Here is a 14,303-nt window from a genome sequence, read left to right as displayed (position 1 = left end):
TCTGAAAAACCACACAAGCCTGGGCCTCATCCACAGAGACATTTATCCATCTATCTGTCCATCACTTCATTCAAATATTTACTGAGCCCTTACTAACTGCAAAGCACTCTGCTAAGTAGTCCAAAGCATGTTGTCCAATACAACTTTCTGTCTATACCTACACTGCCCAATATGAGAGCCACTAGCCACATGTGTCTACTGAGAACACGAAATGTGGCTAATGCAACTAAGAAACTGGATTTTTAATTTTATTTAATTTTAATTAATTTAAGTTTAAATTTTAAATAGGTCCTAGTACCTATGTTCTTGCATCAAAAAGATGAGAATCACTGGTCTAGTTACTAAGGAAAATAATTTAAAATCTCTAAATTGAAACAAAAAATAAATTTACTATTAACCATTAAAAAGAAAAAAAAGAATTAACCACAAAGGTTCATTTCTAGAGCATTTTAATTAATCAAGGTTTTCTGGAAACTTCAACTACTTTTTGTTAAAGCCCTAAAAGGAATAATACTAAGATGCCCATTATGTGTGTAGAACCTATGTAAACGCAAAAATCCTGGGGAGTTTTCTGGGGCATAATTTGTTCCTCCATGTCATCCTGCCATGCCCCGCTCCCTAGCCAAGAATGCTGCCCAATCCTTACCCGTTCCTCTTTGGTGTAGAGTTGGAAACACTGGGATAAAGTGCAAGTCTGAGGCTGATGGTGACGCTCCCTTTGCAGACGGACACTTTCTGCATCAGGAATATACTCATCTTCAGTATTTACAAACAAGCTGCAATTCGGGGAAAAAAAAAAAAGCATTGTTATTAGAAACCGTCTTGCAAAACTGACACAAAAATACAAGTACAGCTTCACAATGTGACTATAAATTCATAACCAAAAAGATCAATGTGTAAGAAAGCCAAAGTGGTAAGCCACCTTTTCTGAGTTCCTAAATGATCTTGAAAAGTTCTCTATCAAGTTGTTTTCAAGAAATAACATGGAGCTGGTTTTTCTGGGATTGGCCCTGAACTGCGCTGATTAATTCACATACTCCTGTCCTTTGTATCTAAGGGTATGCATTTGACATAACTTACTAGAGTCAATGGGCCTGTAATAAAAATCAAAGTAATTGCACCTATACAGTAGTTAACGCATATACAGCTTCTGTCTCATTAGCAGCAAACAAACGTTCTAAGGTTTGGGATCCAGACAACAGAACGAATAGGAAGGAAAGAATAAACTGCTTAAATAAAGGACTAGCAGCACACTTGGATACTTAGCTAAAGAAAAGAGAGATTTGTGTTTCAGCTCATTTGAAAGATCAAAGGTATGCTACTGAAATGATAATTAAAACGACGACTCTATAAACACTAAGTAAAAAAATACTCACAAATCTTTTGTCTCCTTGTCCCATTCTACCACTAATTTCACATGAGCAGTGCCACCTGGTCCACAAGATTTTAATGCCCTATAGGATGGGGAGGGAAAGGCGGGGAAGTCACACATTATTTTCTAAATAAATGATATTACTTAAACATGATTACATCCTTTCTGAAATTTGAAATCAGAATATGATTATTGAAAATCTTTATCATCGTTCTCCATCAGAAAAAGGTTGTAACGAGATCATTACAATCTCATATTTAATAATTAAGTTATAATTGGACTGAAAAATCTTTAAACTAAAATGTCCAATACAGAAATAAAGAGATTGGAAGAAATCTAGCATCAGGTTATAAGGCTGTCCACAATCACATGTTCTTTATGACTTTTCCAACTTTTCGTCCCATTTCTCACCAAGCCAAATAGAGACGAGACAACAGTCCCTCTGGGAACAAAGCCTGCTCCTGCACCCCTCCACCTTCCCTCATATACATGCCTAGTCCTTGGACTATGCCCACACCAATCTAAACTATGCCCTTCCTGCAAGGCACCACACAATTTCCACCTCCTTCCTTCATCAAGCCCCCAACTTCCTCGGCTCATTGCCATCTCCTGAGAAACTCTTGCAGCATTAACATCAATATTATGAAAGGCAGACACTACAATATTTGTTGAAAAAATCATTATAATAAAAACAATAATGTGAGTTTTTATACTTATGTACCCATATATGTATAGCATGTATATATACATATACACATCTCTATTATTTTATTAATATAATAGATTGTTGCAATATAATGTAGAAAGCACGAGGTAGAGGAGTGGAGTGACTAATTCTACTGGAGTGCAGGGAAGGAAGGACAGTGTAAAGAAAGACTCAAAGGAATGGAATTTATCAACGGAGGAAACTATCCATGCAAAGGGACACATAACCCAGCATCACACGTGCAAACAACCCTCAGGACTTGCATACTGCTTAGGATGGTGGGGAGAAGAGCAAGGCCTGACAAAAAAGGGAAGGAATCAGAGTTCAAACTATGGAGAACTTCACACACTGTGGAACGTGGGCTTTCTCCTTTAGGCCACAGGTTACCACTTAAGGATTTCCAGGAGGAAAGTAGTATAATTAGAATTCTACTTGGGAAAACTTCAATCTTGGTGAATATGAAAGTGTAATTCATCTGTAGTTCTGGGACATATATTAATTTGCTTTCTTAACATGAGTCCTCCAGGTTTTTCTGTTTTAAGAAAGATCATAAAACATCATACTCAAATACGAATCAAAAGTAAAATAAGTACTTAATTTCTAAATGAGCCTAAAGAACCCACCACACTTATGTGGAAATTATACCAGACATCACTAGAAATTATACATCAGTATATATGAAATTCCAGAAGGTGATTTTTTTTTTACCTTTCTACTGTTGGGTGGCACAGGGGCTGCTCCTCCTGGGGCAGCAAGTATGTTATTCCCACAACACTGACCACACGCAAACTGAACGGACACACCTGCGTCAAACAGTAAAGGAGAATCAGGCTGAATTTCTCTTCAAGGGCATCTGTTTCGCAGTGGCATTTCCAAAACAGATCAGAAGGATAGCACTGTTTTGCAAAATGCTTCTCTACAATATTCTGTTAGGTTGGTGAGCCATTCTAATATACTTTAAATACGATTTACCCAAATGCAATTTACATACCAAGTATGTTATGCAACACAAGTAACATGTTACTTCAGCTGGACACTAACTTAATGTAAGTTTTGCATGGATACCTTAATATAGAATCATAATTTTGAAATACAAAGATAAATGTTCTACAAAATCTCTCCAAGCTGGTCATGTGCTAATCTTTATTAGACAAATATTATAAAGGACTATCTAGCAGTTCAAGGAAAATCATGCAGTGGCCAGCTCCCTTCATAAAATGAGGGCTAAGTCCTCAGTCTTGAAAATCTGAGCACAGCTGATTTTACTCAACAGCTGTTCTCTGGGCTTCCCAACATTCCAGCTCAGTGCCCACTCCTCCCTAACTGCAGAGTCTGAATTTCAAATTTCACTGTAAGGACTGTTTCTTCACTGGGTACACATACACGCTATGCTGGAGTATCAGAAGGCTTACACACCTGAATGCAAACCGTGGGCCTCAAGAAATACTTCATCTTCTCCAAGATTTCCTTCTGCAGAAGGTCCCATGCTATTGTCTTCTCTAAGTGCAGCACAAAAGGCAGTCCAAATCTAACACACATAAATACTGTAATTGCCTTAAAAGTTTGGCAATTCCTTTAATACTGTAATTCTTTATTCATGATCTTTTTAAATGGAATCACTATAAAACTGGTTTTAGGATAGTTCGCAGAACAAACAGGAAATTTAATAGTAACTCTCATAAGTAGATGAAAAAGTCAGAAGAGAAGCTTAGATTTCTAAATAAAATTTAACAGCCCATACACCAAAATTGCTTCTCAGGAGTACGATGCTAGGATATTAGGTAGCAAGAGGACAGGATTAGCGGAGATGGTGACAAAAGAGGGTGAGAGTGGACATGAGGCTCGCACACGGCATGGGTCAAACATATAAGGGGTTAGGTGTCAGAGGAACAGACAGGGCTGGAAGGTCTAGCAGGCAGGCGGCCATATCCCAACAGTCTGACAACAAGGAAGGCATTGGCAAGAGAGTGACACTGAAAGTAGCTCCTAGCCTAGGGTAGAAGCCATGCGGCCCCTGCCACTGCTGGGCTCTCAGCTTTGGCTACACACTGAAATCACCGAAGGAGCTTTAAAAAACAAGGATGCCCAAGTGCATCCCCCACCCCGAGATTCTGCTTGTAATCACTCTGGGATGTGGCTTGAGCACTGAGGTTTTTTTAAGGAGCTCCTCAGGTGGTTCTAACATGCAGCCAAGCTGGAGGATCACTGGCCTAGCCTCACTATCACCCAAGCCCCAGCCGTTCAGACCTACTTGCTGTGCCCTGAATGTGTCCTCCTCACACACCCAGGTCTCTGTGCAGCCAGTTCCCTCAGCTTAGAATACGCTTCCCACCCTTCCTCTAGGCTATCTCCTGCTCATCCACATCAAGAGCCAGTGGAGACATTCTTCTCCAGGAAGCACCCTACTGCTTTGTTCCCCTGTGCTATCTGTACCACAGCACTAACTACACTGTGCTGCAAATGCTGTCTATTTTTCTGCCTCCACCAATAGACTGAGTTATTTGCCAGCAGGAACTGCGATTCATTTATCATAGTCGCCCAAACAGCCACCGCCTAGAAAATAGTAAATGCTTAATGAACGAATGCATGAACCAAGGAGGGAGCAAACAGATAAACCCTGACTCAGGCCGAAGCAGAGGTACTAAGGTCACCAAGAAGCCCGTCCCTAACAAGCGTCAGTTTACTCGCAGTACTCAACAGTGAACCTATCTGTCTAAAAACGACTGTGATGCAAAATAAGGTACAAGCACATGTAAATCAGCCAGCCATATTTTCATACAATGTCCTTCCTTTTAAGTGACCAGCATCAGGAAGGGGACTCCACAAGTCCTTTATTTCATATCAATATGATGAGCTGCCTTTCTTCTGTCCCTCAAACACGCCAAGCTCCTTCTAGTCTCCGCATCTTTGTACTCACACCCCCTCTCCATGGATCCTTTTCCCCAGAGGCTCACACAGTTCATGCCCTCTCCTCACTCGGGCTTGGCTCAGCGGCTGCCAACTCAGGGAAGCTCTCCCTGATCCCCCTCTCTCACACAGTTTCGCCAGCCCCCCACCAGCACATTCCATCACACCAGCTTGTTTTAATATCTTCACAGTGGTAATAACGACTGTCTGAAAGTAAATGTGTTTACGTGTTTACAGTCAGCCTGTGCTAACTAGGATGTCAGCTCCATAAGACACAGACCCTGCCAGTCTCATTTGCTGCCGTATCCCCTGTGTTTAGAACAGTGCCCAACACACTGGAAACACTTAAGTATTTGTTAATGAATATCATAAATTTACACATCAACACATTTTGCTTTTAGGTTGTTTACCAGCCTTAAATAAGGAACTTATTTCCAACCAACATTTTAAAAGGCTAATATAAATGCTACCCTGACAACTACTGGAAACACTGAGTCCTTTCTCTGTGAAACATAGCCATATCTTGTCATTACTCAAGTTACATTACTATTGTGATAAAGCTACTTTAAAAGACAGTCTAAAACTTCCAAAAATTCTTACAAAGGGAAACAGATTTGAGAGAGATTTCTGACTCCCAAATTTCTGACATAAGCAGCTGAATGAACAGTGGTGCCATCTGCTGAGACAGGAAATACCGGAGGGCCAGGTTTATAGGGAGAGATAATGAGTGCACTTAGGGACATAAGATGGAGGTGCACATACCATCCAAGCAGATATATTAAGAATTAAAAAAAAAAAAAAGGCTGTTAAGAAAGTAGCTGGATATAGGTCTATAGGTCTAGAGTCCCAAGAGGAGCCTGAGCTGAAAATAAACATATGAAATGAGCCTTTAAAAACTAGATGAGCTTGAAGAGCCTTTCTAACTCAGATTCTTTCATTCTAATTTTATATTCTCCCCCTCCCAACCTCTCCAATCAGGTCAACTTATACACATATTCCTTCTAAATATCAGAATCAAAGATTAACTACTAAAAGTAAGGATTTTTCATCCCTACTTTTAAAAATGTTTGAAAGTATTAGAGTTTTACAGTCTCAGTACTTATTGGAAAATAAGTCTGTTTTTACCTTTTCCCTTGCTGCCCAGTGCAGGCTCGGTTACACACTAACAGAACAATCTTGTCGCTTCCTGCTCTTGTGGGGGGCAAGTCTGCTTTCCCTAGCTTTGCTGCTGAGTGTGTAGGAGAAGACAGTCTACAATGATCCAAGCCAAATTTCAAGTGATTCAGATTGCTGTTTAAGTGGATTCCTGAAATAGAATTAAAAAACAACTTATTTTATCTCTTCAAAATTCCTTCCATTCATTCATTACAAAGATATTTACCCAAAGGGTAAATTAAGAAGTTTTCATTATGTAATTTAAACTGCAACATAAAAAAAGGAATAAATGATCTACTTAGAGATTATTCACCTAGCCATTAAGATAATTTCCTTAGCATCCATTTTTCCATCTAAACAAGCCTTACCTATCTTAAAAACTGGAAATTAAAACTCTTCACTTCAATGAATATTAGATACAGTGTGCGAAAGGCAAGTTTGCTGAGAGAATCCACCAAGACAAATTTAAAGGGAAACCATGCAACTAACAAGCAAATAAATTTTTTTTAATAAAAAATAAAGACTAGTAGATGTGGAATGATTTTCAATATTCTATGAGCAGTTTCTTCTCCCTAATTAAAGAGCCAGACTTATAAGAAACAAAAGATAAACTACAATTACTAAACCCACAGCCATTATAGACCATGTCAACTTTAATATAATCCACTAGACTGGATCAACCTACATTAAAGTGAACAAAAATATGTTTCACAGACACAGTTCTGGTTGCTGAAAACCAGGTCTTTAGAAATGCCCCAAGGCAGAGCTATCTGTCAATCAGAGGTACTCAGCAATTCAGCACCTAGCGCAACACCCTGCACTTAGGAGGAACTCAATAAGGAAATGATACTGCAACTGGAGAATAGAAGGAAGCCCTCTACCACCACCACACACACACACAGGAAAACAATAACACCACCAGAAGGAGAATAAAATAAAAAGTGGTTTACACAAAAGTATTCATAGCAGAATTCTGGCAATAACCTAAACATCGAGCAAGCAATACGAGACTTGCTGAACCTATTAAGGTACATCAGTACAACAATTTAAAATGACGACTATGTAGTTAATACCAGAATAAATTCCAAATGAATTAGAGTTTAAAGAAAGAACACAGAAACTAGAAATAAGGAAAAACTGAATCTTCATCAAGCTCTTAGAGGGAAGCAAACTTTTGAAGCTTAAACACCACAAATAAATCACAAGAGGAAGAGCAGATTTCACTTTATGACCATTTGAAACTTTGGTATGAGAACATAAAAATAACAGAAGTCTGAATTCGAGACAACGAATAACCTCATTTCCCAGGTTCCTGGCAGAAGTAAGACTGGGAAGACCGTGCTAAAAGTGATCAGGATCCCTAATGAGCTGAGGAGATGCCACAGAAATCAAGCTCTGCATTCAAAGTGTAGGCCCTTTACTACCAGCTGGGTGACCCAGGCGGTTACTTAGCATCTCCAAGTCTCAGTTCCTTCATTTGTGAAGTGGGCACCGTAGTAGTTGCATATGTATTGAACAAAAGATTTATAAGGCTCTAGAACAGAGGCTAACACATACTCAATAAGTGGGTATATTCTTCCAACAAAAGCACTATCTGGTGATAACCTTGGACTTCACCAAATTCACTTATAAATAGAAATTTAGTGTTAACCCTTGGCAACTGGGGTGCAAAGGGAGATACTGGGAAATTTTCAGTTGAACACATTGAGCTCTTGTTGTACATCAGGAACTATACTGAACTGATGGGTACAGAAAGATGAAGCAAAACATAGTCCCAACTGCAGAGAATTTCACAGTGTGGTGGAAGGACAGAGGAGAAAACATATCATTTCCACACAGCATGTTAGAGTCACAGATTAGCAGAAGCTACGATTACAGCACAGAAGAGCAGGAGTCAGTCAGCCAGCCTAGGGTGGGGTAAGTGAGGAAAGGCTGTCTGGATAAGGGGATGATTGGGTATCTTTGACTGTAATGCAATTAAAATTAGAAAACAATTTAAACAAACAAAAGCACGTGCATGAATACACAACAACTGGAAAACAAACAAAAAAGCTCCTAGGTCAAAGAAGAATGAAAAGTGAAAGAACAAGATTGTCTAGAAAATAATGCTAATATGAGCAGACCACAGAAAATTGAATCCTAAGCTGGCAGCGGAAAAAGCTAACCAATCCATTATGCAGAATTACCAAAAGGTTCAGAAACTAGAGGCACCAGAGATCTCTGGAAGTTGGAGGTGAAGGAAAAGGGAAGCTAAAATAAGGACTTTCAACAAGGGCACCGAGACATTCAATGAGGAAAGAACAGTCTCTGCAACAAATGGTGCTGAGACTACTGAATATTTACATGCAGAAGAATGGAGTTGGACCCCTACACCACACCACATACAAAAACTAATTCAAAATGGATCAAAGACCTAAATGTAAGACCTACAATGATTAAAAAAAAAAAAAAAAACAACTTCTGGAAGAAAACATAAGGGTAAATCTTCATGGCCTTGGATTTGGCAACAGATTCTTAGATATGACACCAAAAGCATAAGCAACAAAAGAAAAGGAGATAAATCAGACTTCATCAAAATTAAGAACTTTTGTGCATCAAAAGACACTATCAAGAAAGTGAAAAAGATAACCCAGAGAATGGGAGAAAATATTTGCAAGTCATGTATTTGATAAAGGTCTAGTATCTAGCATATATAAAGAACTCTTACAACTCAACACCAAAAGGCAAACAACCCAATTTTAAAATGGTTGGAAAAAGGACTTGAATAGATATTTCTCTAAAGAGAATATACAAATGGCCAACGACCACATGAAAAGATGATCAATATCATTTATCATTACGGAAATGCAAATAAAAACCACAATGACATATAATTTCACACCCACTAGGATGGCTATAATCAAAAAAATGGAAAATAACAAATGTTGGCCAAGAATGTGCAGAAATTGTAACCCTCATATATTGTTGGTAGGAATGAAAAATGATATAGGTGCTGTGGAAACCAGTTTGGCAATTCCTCAGAAAGTTAAACACAGAATTATCATATGACCCAGCATTTCCATTCCTATGTATATACCCCAAAAGAACTGAAAACAGGTATTCAAACAAATACTTGCCATAGCAGCACTATTTCACAATAGCCAAAAGGTGGAAACAACCCAAATGTCCATCAGTAGATGAATAAACAAAATGCAGTATATACATATAATGGAATAATATTCAGCCATAAAAAGGAATGAAGGACTGATACATGCTACAATGTGGATGAAGTCAGTGACAAAAGGCCACATATGATATGAGTCCATCCACATGAAAGTCTAGACTAGGGACATCCATACAGGCAGAAAGTTGACTAGTGGTTGCTTAGGACCGGGTGGGATGGGAGATTGGGTGGAGGTGTGCATAGGGGAGACAAAGTAGCAGCTAATGAGACAGGAGCTGGAGAAGTGAATTCTCAGCAGAGCAAACAGTAGGGAAAGTGTAAAAGCACATGGCATGTTTGAGAAAGAAAGAGGATCTTGGAAAGGCGACATGGGGTAGGAGGTGGAATATAGCAGAAAGGCTGGAAAGGAAGGCAAGGACCAAGTCCTGAGGCACCAGGATTCTTCCAGGAGTTTAGATTTAATCTTACACAAAGGGGAACCACCGGTCAATCAATAAGCATGTAACATGATCAGAACTGTATGTCAGAACAGGTCTGGTGCACTGTGGAGAAATAACTTAACAGGAGAAAGCCCAGGGGTAACTAGTAAAGAAGTTACTAGAAAAGCCCAGCTGAGTCTGGTCTGAACCATGTCAGTGGCAGCAGGATGAAGAGGAAAACTGCACAGTGATTGATCAGTTCTGTGTGAATTTTGAGGGAGAAGTGCTGGATCCATCTCGGGTGAAGAGAAGGAGGGTGGTTCCATTATTCTAGAGCAAACGCAGGAGGAACCAGTCTAAGAAAGAACTGCTGAGTGTAAATGCCTGCAGGACTTCCAAGCAGAGACTCCAGTGGACAGCTGGAAGTCAGGGAATGGAACCAGAAGAAAGGTGGGGGCTAGTGGAGGAGTTTAGTTCTAAAAATCACGGCAGTAGCAAATACTGATAAGGCTGGGTAGAGCAGCAGTCCTCAAACTTTAATGTGCATCAGAATCAGCTGTTAAAAACAGACTGCTGGTCCCCACCCCCAGAGTTTCTCATTCAGTAGGTCTGGGGTAGGGTCCAAGAATTTGCATTTTTGACCAGCTCCCAGGTGACACTGATGTTGGAGTAGAGCAAAAAGAAGAGGAGCCCCAGAACCAAGAACACTAAGGCCGGAAACAAAGTTCAAGTTGCCCGGCAACTCTCAAAATTAGAAACAGCCCCAAAGTCCTCCAAGCACAGTGGAGAGACAGGCTAAGTTCCATATCACAGCCCAAACCGCAGGAAAAGATCAGCACAGTCCACAGTACTCTCTTTTGCTTCCTATCAGTGAAGAGTTACATGCAAATTTCTTAAACGCAAGTATCAAGAAAACACTCTACAGCAATGACTTTAGAATTTAGAAATTAAGCATTAAAGCTGGTAGCAAAAAACAAACAAAAAAAGCTATGGCATAGTATACCTTCCCGAGTGCTGTCATAAGATGCCAAAGAGGCCACTTAAAGGAGGACAGAGTCAGTCTTGAGCTTCAGAAAGGGGCTGCCCCAAGTTCGGACAGGAAAGGTTAGAAATTAAGGAAATATCTTTGCCTAAAACAGTGCCTTCTTCCAGGGAAATGTGTTACCATAAAATTTATACCATCATAAAAAAAAGCATTATACATATTTTACCACAATTAAAAAAAAATTACACCATCATAAAATAGACATCTAAAAAGGCAGATTTTTGTTAACTCTGCAAACCCAGGTGGTATTCTGGAAACAGATGCTCATTTACCTCTTTGACTGAGAATTCCTTCAGGCCTAAATATTTCTGGAGTCTCAAAGGCAAAAATGCAGTCACTTTCATGGACTGTTTCCAGGTCGTCTGTGTCACAAAAGGAACGATGGAACCCATCATAGTACATTTCTGTTAACACAATCTAAAAATGGGAAAAATGTAAATAGTTGGATAACCAGAAAGTCAACACGAATTGATCTCCCAATTCTGGTATGAACTTCTCCAGACCGTCAGGACTTCCAGTGATCTGAGAGAGCTCTGAAACATCTCATAGGGCCCACGTTACTTGCCTTTAATAAGACAATCCTGGAAGCACAATATTCTCTGAAATTGTATAACAATATACTCTGGTTTCAGAATACTACGGCAGTAAATCCAAAGTTCCTCTAAGTTTGCTGGAGAAGAGACCCAGGAGACTATAAAATCTAACCCCTTGTTTCACAGGGGGAAGAAACTAAAGAGAGGTGGAGTGACTTGCCTAAGCGTATACCAACTCTTCAGTCTCATGGCAACGATAGAGTCAAGATCTGACTCCAAGACCTTCTCCTACGTCATTACATTTTCTTCTTTTCAGGTAAAAAAAATGTCAAATAACCATGGGTATTTGTATCATAAAAAAAATGAAATCAACTCAAATGTCCAACAATAGGATCTAGTTAAATATATTATAGCCCTACTGGAATCATAAAGCTATTACAAAGAATGAGCTACATATATTTGCACTAACATGGAAAGATCTCCTAAGTAAATAAGAAGCAAGGTAAAGAACAATGTGTGTAAATGATTCCATTTTTATAAAATAATAAATGTAATATATGCACAGGAAAAAATAGGAATGAATATACAACACAGTATTAAAGCTAGTAACCACTAGTTCTAAGATACTTAGTACAAGATTCTTTCACTTTCTAAGTTATGTTTCTGAAACGGTGGAGTATTTTACAATGAAACAGAAAAACAAAAGATGGGGAAAAACAATGGGGACATTTAGAGCCTTCCTTACGCGCTCAGCAGCATTGTTAGTGAAAAAGCACTGGATCGGGCATGAGGAGGTTCCAGTCTCGGCCTGCCACCAACCAGCCCTGTGACCTTGAACAAGTCACAGGGTTTCTCTGGGCCTCTTTCAAATGAGGGGGTTGGACTGGACCCCTGAAGTCTCCTCTACTAACACAAACACACTACGACTGTGAAAGGAGCTGTGGCATAGTCCACAAATAGTCCAAGACAAATATTCCCAGCACCTTTTCCGTCCAATGATTTTAATGACCACGTTGTTCTGCAGGTGAACACGCAAGTATAACTTACTTTCCCCAGCAAGTTAAGATCAAAAACAAACTTGTACTTATAACACTTATTCAAATCACATGCAAAAAGAGCCAGAGCACTGGAAGCTTTAAAGATACAACCAGATTTGCCTTAGACATACACCTAAGCCTCTCTCTCTTTCTCTTGTTCCCCTCATCCTAAAGGAAAGAAGAAGCATCAACGAGCTCTTCAGAGTCAGGAAGAATATGAACATTTTATCAATGTGCCAGTACTTGGCCTATGAAAATACGAGATACTTGCTATATGAGGGCAACAGTGCTGGTTGTATTTGTTTTACTGTGGTAACCTCACAGACGAGGCCACAGGAGGCCAAAGAACAAAACACCTTTATTATCTAAGTGATTAAACAGCAGCTTCCAGAAGCTATCTGGAGAAAAGCTGTTCAGCCACTGGAATCATCTCTCCTTAGTAAATCCTAAATAGGAATGTTTTTCCAAATAAAATCATAATAGTGAATTGAGTAAAAAATGTATGCAAAAATATGTCAAGTCACAAACAGGCTAAAAGTATTCTGGGTCAATTTAAACATAACTACTTATCAAAAATTTACTCAAAGGGTGGGTGGGGGCACACCACCTTCCTTTCTCTTATCTAAACCAGGTAAGAGACTGATCCATCTTTCATCAGAAAACAAACGGAACTGAACATCTATCGTGTACTGTAGCAGCAAGAAGAGGCCCATTCTTATCACCATAACGGCAAGGGCTTTCAAGAGCCACTAGTCGAGTGTTCTAAGCCTCTCTGACCCTCAGATACCAGAGGGATGCTCTTCCCTCTATCCCAGGGATAAGCATCCATAAAAACGATTTAAGAGGGGTTAAGTAATTATACTTCACAAGCAAAGCTAAAAGAAGGTCTTGCTGTAAAGTCACAGTTTTTACCTTTAAAAATACATAAACAACGAAACATGAAAAGTTTTTGCGTACACTTTTCTCCTTTGAGTCTTGATTTTTTTTTCCCTCAACACAAAAACAACTGGTTTTACATTTTTATCTAACTATATTTGGCAGAGAACTGTTAAAAAATTCCAGGAGAACAGAAAGCAACACTTTTGTGGCTCACGTGCACTTGGACTTAGCAGGCTTCTTACCTGATCAGTGGGGATCTTTGTTTCCATAGACACTGCTTCCCGAAGTCTGGCGACAGTCCCAGACAGAGGCACGGCCACACCAATCCTCATGCAGTGAGAACATTTCCCTTGATACACTACAGTGACATAGAGAGGCCTGTACAGATCAAAGTCAGATCTTCTCATTAGTCGCTTATTTCAACTAAAATACAGAAGCAAAACAAACCTGATGTGAAATCAATACAGAACCGAAGCTAACCTACATCTTTATTTGGAAGTCAAATGGAAAAACTTCATTTGGACTAAAGTAGAACTATCAAACAATAATCAACGGATCTTTGGAAAAGGCAATCTTCATAAAACAAAAATATATCAATACTTGGTTTGTGCTTTATATTTTCTTTAAAACAGCATAACTCCTAGAAATTTTGAGAAACAGTTCAAATAAAGCAATTAATTAAAAGTGCAATGTAAGGTCTCTAGAGAATCCAGAAGGCACTCAACAACCTTTCCCCTTCTCCCCCATTCTGTCAATGGATGACCGACTGAACAGACTTGCTTGCCCCATGCACCTGCTCACCCTGCAAACTCAGACCGGCATTCACAAGTTTCTGTAAGGTTTTAAAAATGCCTGTATTCAATTTATCACTAATCCCATTACTTGTCTCAATAAGTAAGAAGACCTAATAGGAACCTACAGAGGAAAAGAAACACATAGGAATAAAAAGTCTTAATTTTATTAAATCTGTTCTTACCTTGTGTGGGGTAGAGGAATTGGCAAAGAAATGCAGAGGAAAGGGTCAAAAGTGTTGCTCTGCTTCTGACAATGAGGACATGTCAAAGAAGATCTTCAAAAACAAAAATGT

General features: G+C 39.3%; 1 protein-coding gene across 2 annotated transcripts in view; it reads right to left on the bottom strand.

The window, feature by feature from the left end:
- The window catches only part of USP31 (ubiquitin specific peptidase 31), a 63,712-nt gene that overhangs the window by 18,109 nt on the left and 31,300 nt on the right, over window positions 1–14,303 (bottom strand). For both annotated transcript variants that reach the window (XM_058569867.1, XM_058569866.1), the window contains exons 4-11: window positions 14,193–14,285; window positions 13,459–13,594; window positions 11,040–11,184; window positions 6,111–6,291; window positions 3,495–3,606; window positions 2,787–2,881; window positions 1,377–1,454; window positions 647–776 (exon numbers count right to left, since the gene is read on the bottom strand). In XM_058569867.1, coding sequence (XP_058425850.1) covers window positions 647–776; window positions 1,377–1,454; window positions 2,787–2,881; window positions 3,495–3,606; window positions 6,111–6,291; window positions 11,040–11,184; window positions 13,459–13,594; window positions 14,193–14,285 — 970 coding nt within the window. The remainder of the gene's footprint in view (window positions 1–646; window positions 777–1,376; window positions 1,455–2,786; window positions 2,882–3,494; window positions 3,607–6,110; window positions 6,292–11,039; window positions 11,185–13,458; window positions 13,595–14,192; window positions 14,286–14,303) is intronic.

The sequence above is a fragment of the Diceros bicornis genome, chromosome 26, assembly GCF_020826845.1.
Source record: "Diceros bicornis minor isolate mBicDic1 chromosome 26, mDicBic1.mat.cur, whole genome shotgun sequence".
Classification (NCBI taxonomy): Eukaryota; Metazoa; Chordata; class Mammalia; order Perissodactyla; family Rhinocerotidae; genus Diceros; species Diceros bicornis.
The sequence above is the reverse complement of the archived record's forward strand: the minus strand, read 5'-3'. Positions and strand labels throughout refer to the sequence as shown.